The 6,984-nt window shown below is 68.7% G+C and overlaps 2 protein-coding genes across 2 annotated transcripts; both read right to left on the bottom strand.

Annotated features, from left to right (window-relative positions):
- Positions 1–802: 802 nt before the first annotated feature.
- HDDC3 (HD domain containing 3) lies at positions 803–4,862 on the bottom strand. Its single transcript, XM_050966273.1, has 4 exons — positions 4,733–4,862; positions 2,606–2,661; positions 2,222–2,462; positions 803–1,566 (listed from the first exon to the last, which is right to left on the bottom strand). Exons 1-4 carry the CDS (start codon positions 4,860–4,862, stop codon positions 1,436–1,438), a joined length of 558 nt encoding a protein of 185 aa, XP_050822230.1. The 3' UTR covers positions 803–1,435.
- Positions 4,863–5,188: 326 nt separating this feature from the next.
- NGRN (neugrin, neurite outgrowth associated) lies at positions 5,189–6,837 on the bottom strand. The gene is made up of 3 exons (XM_050968853.1): positions 6,744–6,837; positions 6,159–6,260; positions 5,189–5,959 (listed from the first exon to the last, which is right to left on the bottom strand). The coding sequence occupies exons 1-3, from the start codon at positions 6,830–6,832 to the stop codon at positions 5,302–5,304; spliced, it is 849 nt and encodes a 282-aa protein (XP_050824810.1). The 5' UTR covers positions 6,833–6,837; the 3' UTR covers positions 5,189–5,301.
- Between the last annotated feature and the right edge of the window lie 147 nt (positions 6,838–6,984).

Genomic DNA, 6,984 nt, shown 5'->3' with positions numbered 1-6,984 from the left:
CCGCCGCCACCAGCCACGAACGGGCCCGGCAGCCGGTCCAGCTCCTGCCGACCTGCGCCCACTTCCGCTTTCGGCGGAAGTGCCGGGAGCCATGGAGACCAGGCCCGCCCCCCGGTGCAGAGGCCGGGACCTGTGTGCGCCAGGCCTGGGGGGCGGGGGGGCGCGGTTCTCTGGGGGGAGGGGCAGAGGAGCTCTCCGGGGGGAGGGGCAGAGGGCGCAGGAAAGGCTCTCCAGGGGGAGGGGCAGAGGGCATGGGAAGGGGCTTTCTGGGGGGAGGGGCAGAGGGGCTCTCTTGGGGGGAGGGGCAGAGGGCACGGGAGGGGCTCTCCAGGGGGAGGGGCAGAGGAGCTCTCCAGGGGGAGGGGCAGAGGGGCTCTCTTGGGGGGAGGGGCAGAGGGCACAGGAAGGGGCTCTCTGGGGGGAGGAGCAGAGGGGCTCTCTTGGGGGGAGGGGCAGAGGGCGCGGGAAGGGCTCTCCAGGGGGAGGGGCAGAGGGCATGGGAAGGGGCTTTCTGGGGGGAGGGGCAGAGGAGCTCTCTGGGGAGAGGAGTGGAGGGCGTGGGGAGGGGGGGGCTCTCCAGGGAGAAGGGGCCCAGAAGGCACTAGGAGGGGCTGTGCACACCCACACCCAGGGCCCCCAGCCTCCAGCCCTCCCAGGCAGCTCCACCCCACCCTGCCGCCAAGTCAAGCCTGCCCCAGTCCAGCTCCTCCGTCCATGGGCTTGGCAGTGCTGCTTCCCCCCAGCCCCATTGGAGCTCCTAGGCTCTGCCCAGACCTTGGGGCGAGAGAGAGAGACACCAGGCTCATGGCACCCAGGGCTTTTATTTAGAGAGAGTCACTCGGTTCGGTCCCGGAGCTGGGCAGGCTGCACTCAGAGCCTAGACCCTGACCCCCAGTTAGGGTGTGACCTCCCCAGAGCCTTAGGGCCCCCACCCCACCTGGGCTAGGGACAGGAAACACTAGCTGAGGGGGTCTGTCTACCTACCCCCACTTCTCCTCCCCCGCTGAGCCCCAGGGAGAGGGTTATGAGAGTCTTTTCGAGGTGCATATGCCCTGCTCTCTCTGGAGGGGGAAGTTCAGTGCTGGAGGCCAGAGGAGGAGGAGAGAAGCAGTGGAAATGAGAGCTCCCGCCCCCCCAGGAGAGTGTGGGTTTTCTGTAGCAGGTGACCACTTGGGCTTTAATCACCTGTCCAATTCTGTGCTGCCCTTTATCTAGCCCCCATCTCTGCACCCTCCCTTGCCCAGGGGGCAGGAGTGCCTGAATAGGTCAGCTTGTGAGCAGAGTCCATGCAGATATCACTGGCTCGCTGCTCTGATCCAGGCGGGGCTGAGGGCGCTGGCCTGTGGAAGGCACGCTGTGGGAGTCAGTAGTTAACATCAGTGCTTGACTCAGCAGCATTTGCTGGCAAGTGTCACAGGGCAGGCACCCCGCACAGTCACTCCGGCAGCCCTCGCTCCCTGAACAGCTGCTGCAACTTCTCCTCCAGCGCAGGGCTTGTCTCACGCAGACCCTTCACCACCTGGGAGGCCCAGAGGAAGTACTCCTGGACCCGCTGCTCAGACCAGCCTAGGGCAGAGAGCACCATGTGTGTCAAGAGACAGACCAACACAAGTAGGGCCGCACACACAGTGACAGGCTGTGACCCAAGAGGCGTAGGCTGCTAGAGCCAGGGCCCATGGGGAGGGGGGCGAGGAGGTACCAGGCAAAGGAAAGGAAAGAGTCCCGTTTACTTTCATGGAGTAATGAGTTACAATGAGGGGCAAAGCACCTGCCCTCTGCTCAGCTTCGGTACGCACAACCTCCTGAGGCACATGGTGGTCGGCCAAAGGCAGGGTGCCTGACAGAGCGCTCTGCTCTTGGGGTAAGCTTGGCCTCAGCACAGAGCTCAGTACACAGAGATGCTGGAGCTGTGCGTGGGCACATGCAGACACCAGGCTGGGTGCCAGGACTTTCAGCTCTCGATAATGCCCTGCCTCTCCTACTGCGGCTGGAGGAGGCTCCCTGGCACAAACCATCCCCCCAGCACACTCCCTCATCAGCTCAGCCCCTTCCATCGGCTCGCACCCCCCACCCCCGGCACATTGCCTCTTTCCAGAGCTCCCAGCGCTGAGGCAGACACCAGATGCATGGGTGGCTGTGACACTATGCAGCAGAGGGCAGCTCCAGCACTTCCCATGCCCACGGCTAGCCCGTCAGCGGCAGGGCGCCCCGGCATGCTAACCTGCCGGCGTGCAGCGATTCAGGTCCCGCAGGTTGTACAGCTTGTCTGCCAGCTTGACCAGCTTGGCTCCCCGGCTGCTGTGGGGCGCACGCTCTATCTGCAGGCGCTTCCGCTCCATCTTGGGCAACATCTTGTCGTCTGTCACCTCCTCCACGATCCGCCTCACCTCCTCCCCAAACTGCTCCTCGATCTCCAAGAAGGTGGTGTCTGTGTCCTCCACTGTGTCGTGGAGCAGAGCAGCCTGCGGGAGAGGGGACAGGCTGAGCAGCACTCAGGGGTCCATGAAAACGAGGGCCAGGCTGGCTCTCTAAGCCGGAGCCCAGCAGGGTCCCCAGGGCGAGGGGCTTGTTACAGCCCTCCTCCTGCCTCGAGTGCGGGATTTACCTGCAGCACCGCAATGTCCATTACTCCAGCCTCCTGAGACAGGATCCTGGCCACACCTAGACACGGGGTGGGGGGGGTGTCAGCAGGCAGCCAGGCCCCGGATAGGCCATCAGAGGGGGGGACCTGGCGCTTCCCGCTGGCAAAGCCCGGTGAGGACTGCATCCCAGCCAGGACGGGCTGGAACGAGCCCAGCTCCCGCGCACCTCGTGGATAGCACCACTCTGGGGTAGGACGCGGGGCCCCAGGCATCTCCCTAGGGCAGCTGCTCTGCATGGGGGGAGCCCGTGCTGCCGCTCGCCCAGCTGGGTTACAAGCCCCCCCCCAGCATACACACACCCCATCGGCTCACCCCCCACCCAGCACATCCCCTCCCATCAGCCATCCCCCCGGCACACACTCCTCGATCGGCTTGCCCCCCAGCATCCCCACAAAAGGCTCGCCCCCCCAGCCCAACCCCCCCATCGGATATCCCCCCTGGCACACACCAACCCCGATTACCCCCCCCATCGGCTTGCCCCCCCCAACACCCCCCGGATTGGCTCACCCCCCCCGGGGAAAACTCCACCATTGGCTCGCCCCCTGGCACATCCCCTCATTGGCCAGCCCCCTGGGCACACCCCCCCCCGATCGGCTCACCCCCCGGCACAACCCCCCCATCAGATAGCCCCCCGGCACAACCCCCCCATCCACCAGCCCCCCGGCACACCCCGCTCCTCTGATTACCCCACCATCAGCTTGCCCCCCCCGATCGGCTCAACCCCCCGGCACAACCCCCCCATCAGATAGCCCCCCGGCACACACTGACCCCCTGATTACCCCCCCCATCGGTTCAGCCCCCCTGGCACAACCCCCCCATCCAGCAGCCCCCCGGCACACACCGCTCCTCTGATTACCCCCCCATCAGCTTGCCCCTCCCGATCGGCTCACCCCCCCCAGCACACATTGCCCCCCGGAACACCCCCCGGCACACACACCCATCAGCTCCCCCCCCGGCACACCCCCCCCGGCACACCCCCACATTGGCTAGCCACCCCGGTCGGCTAGCCTCCCCCGGCACACACACCCCCGTCAGCTTGCCCTCCCGAACACCCCCCGGCAAACCCTGCCCCCCCGGCACACACCCCCCGATCGGCTCATCCTACCCCTGGTACACATCGCCCCCCCGGCACTTATCCCCATTGGCTCGCCTCCGCAAACACCCCCCGGCACACCCTGCCCCCCGGTGAACACCCCCTGGCAAACACACCCCGATCAGCTCATCCCACCCTGGCACATCCTGCCCCCCCAGCGAAACCCCCGGCACACCCCGCCCCCCCAATCGGCTCACACACACCCCCCGGCACACCCCGCCCCTCGAACACCCCCCAGCACACCCTGCCCCCCCAGCGAAACCCCCGGCACACCCCGCCCCCCCAATCGGCTCACCCCCCCAGCACACCCCGCCCCCCCGAACACCCCCCGGCACACCTCGCCCCCCCGGATCGGCTCACCCCTCTGGCACACCCCGCCCCCCCCAACACTGCCCCCCCATCGGCTCACACCCCCCCCCGGCACCCCCCGCCCCCCGGGGCGAACAGCCCCCGGCACCCCCCGCCCCCCGAACACCCCCCAGCACACCCTGCCCCCCCAGCGAAACCCCCGGCACACCCCGCCCCTCGAACACCCCCCAGCACACCCCGCCCCCCCGAACACCCCCCGGCACACCTCGCCCCCCCGGATCGGCTCACCCCCCTGGCACACCCCGCCCCCCCCAACACTGCCCCCCCCATCGGCTCACACCCCCCCCGGCACACCCCGCCCCCCCAATCGGCTCACACCCCCCCCGGCACACCCCGCCCCTCGAACACCCCCCAGCACACCCTGCCCCCCCAGCGAAACCCCCGGCACACCCCGCCCCCCCAACACTGCCCCCCCCATCGGCTCACACCCCCCCGGCACACCCCGCCCCCCGGGGCGAACAGCCCCCGGCACCCCCCGCCCCCCGAACACCCCCGGGCACACCCCGCCCCCCCGAACACTCCGCCCCCCCATCGGCTCACCCCCCCAGCACCCCCCGCCCCCCCATCGGCTCACCGCCCCCGGCAGGCCCTGCCCCCCCCCGAACACCCGCGGCACCCCGCCCCCCACCGATGGGGTGGTTGATGTACGGGGTCCCCTCGGGGTCCCGCCGCCGCTGCCGCTTGTGCTTCCGGGCTGCGAAGTCGGCGGCCTCCAGCAGCCGGGCGGCCTCGGAGCCCATGGCCGGGCCGCAGAGCATGTCGGGAAGGGCCGCAGGCAGCCCCGCCCCCTCCCCCTCCCCCCACCGGCAGTGTCCCGGGCCAGGCGGGAGCAGCGCCAGCGCTGCAGTGAGTGGGCGGGGCCAGGCCTCCAGGGGCCCCGTGCACCCCCACCCCGGCCTGAAACACCTGCCCCGCAGCCCCCGCCAGCTCAGCACCCGGGGCAGCGCCCGCTGCACAGCCAGCGTGGGTGGCCTTGGCGGGGCACACGCTGGGCAGGAGGTGCCGCAGGACTCCGCAGCGAAGGGACAGAAGCAGCACACACAGCTGTGACCAAGTCCAGGACAGGGTCACACGAGGCAGCAGGGACTTTGTAACATTTTATTTTTCCCTGGGTGGAAAGGACAGCAACATGGGCCAACCCCACGCCCTGGGCGGGCCAACAGTAACAGAGGCCAACCCACACCCTACCCACTCTTTTCACCACCCAACTGGGGAAAGGGGCTGCATCTTGTCCCCCTCCCCATGGGCTAGTCTAGCAGGGATCCGATACAAGAAATTCCCATTGCCGTCAAAATATTCCTGTCCTCTCTGCACCACTTTGGTGCGGGTGTCCCAGCCTTCTGCGACTAGCTCCTCCAGCTCTTCCTCACTCAGGACCTTGCCATCCCACTCTTCAGTGTCTCCTTCCGCCAAAGAGCTTCTCATGAGGGTGGCTTCCATCCCAGCCACAGGCTTGGTTCCATCCTCCTGACGAGGCTCCGGTTGGACATTCCTTCTGTTTTGCCTCTCCCCAGCTCTCCAAAATTGCCGATTTCTCTGGGGCTTTGAGCTGCTGGACTGGCCCCCAGGCATGATAAAGGCTCCAGACTGAGGTATGTCCTTGGGCCTGGCAGGTAGCAGCTGCTGAGCTGCTTCTCCTGCAGAGATGGCCACCAGCTCAGCTTTCCGGTCTGGGCCAGCCTGCTGCTCCCAGCTCCCCTGTTTACCCAACACCTTTGCATCCTGCTTCATCCTTCGCTCCAGTGGGGGAGAGAACTTGCTCCTCAGCACCCTCTGGATGACATCCGTGCTGACACAGAAACCTTGGGCCAGACGGGCCACGGGCCACTCCTCGGGGAAGGCCTGCCTTAGATACCTGCCAGGAGAGGGCACAACGGAGACAGTCACTGCCAGCCCAGAGCCTGGCAAGCCCAGCGATGCCTCAGTCCCAGCCACACCGGGCTCAGGGGGACACCTGCTGCAACAGCAGCCCGCACCAGGGTCAGTGGCCAGGACCTGCCCTGCCCACTCTGCAGGGCCGGGCTGCCAGCCGCACCCCCTCCCGCCCTGCTCACCGGATCTGCTCCATGGCCTGCCAGCTCAGGCTGCGCTGGGGGGAGCCCGCAGGCTCCAGCTCCTTCTGCAGCCTCATCGCCTTCCTCTGCTGCTGAAGCGCCCTGGGGAGGGAAGGAAAAGAAAGTGGGGGGCTGAGTGCACTCTGCCCTCCCATCCTGCCCTTGCCCCCAGCCCAGCCATCCTGCCCCACCCCCAGCCCGGCCACTCTGCCCCCCCATCCTGCCCTCGCCCCGAGCCCGGCCACTCTGCCCCTCCCCATCCTGGCCACTCTGCGCCCCCATCCTGCCCCACTCCCAGCCCAGCCACTCTACCCCTCCCCATCCTGCCCTCACCCCCAGCCTGGCCACTCTGCCCCTCCCCATCCTGCCCCACCCCCAGCCCGGCCACTCTGCCCCCCCATCCTGCCCTCGCCCGAGCCCGGCCACTCTGCCCCTCCCCATCCTGGCCACTCTTCGCCCCCATCCTGCCCCACCCTCAGCCCAGCCACTCTACCCCTCCCCATCCTGCCCTCACCCCCAGCCTGGCCACTCTGCCCCTCCCCATCCTGCCCTCGCCCCCAGCCCGGCCACTCTGCCCCCCGTCACCTGTCCACCTCCTGCGGCGCCGGCCCCGCCGCCCCCCGGGCCAGCAGGCGGCTCAGCCCAGCAGCCCGCGGCAGCAGCGGCCCCGCCATGGCCGGCGCAGACACCGCGAGACACCGGGGACGGGGGCGGGGCGGGGCGGGGCGGGGTCTGGGGAGCTAGGGCCGCCCCTGAGGCTGAGAGCGAGGGATCCGGGGGGGCAGGCGCTGCAGGGGGTCTGGGGGGTGCTGGGGCAGGGCGCTGC

Source organism: Gopherus flavomarginatus, chromosome 9 (assembly GCF_025201925.1).
Source record: "Gopherus flavomarginatus isolate rGopFla2 chromosome 9, rGopFla2.mat.asm, whole genome shotgun sequence".
Lineage (NCBI taxonomy): Eukaryota > Metazoa > Chordata > Testudines > Testudinidae > Gopherus > Gopherus flavomarginatus.
This window is presented reverse-complemented; position numbering and strand designations above follow the sequence as displayed.

Coding starts and splice junctions, on each gene's coding strand:
- NGRN (XM_050968853.1), bottom strand. CDS start 6,832: ATGGCGGGGCCGCTGCTGCCGCGGGCTGCTGGGCTGAGCCGCCTGCTG. Junction 6,261..6,743: donor GCGCCGCAGGAGGTGGACAG/GTGACGGGGGGC, acceptor TTCCCTCCCCAG/GGCGCTTCAGCAGCAGAGGA. Junction 5,960..6,158: donor CAGGCCATGGAGCAGATCCG/GTGAGCAGGGCG, acceptor CTCTCCTGGCAG/GTATCTAAGGCAGGCCTTCC.
- HDDC3 (XM_050966273.1), bottom strand. CDS start 4,862: ATGCTCTGCGGCCCGGCCATGGGCTCCGAGGCCGCCCGGCTGCTGGAG. Junction 2,463..2,605: donor TGGACATTGCGGTGCTGCAG/GTAAATCCCGCA, acceptor CCTCTCCCGCAG/GCTGCTCTGCTCCACGACAC. Junction 1,567..2,221: donor GAATCGCTGCACGCCGGCAG/GTTAGCATGCCG, acceptor TCTCTGCCCTAG/GCTGGTCTGAGCAGCGGGTC.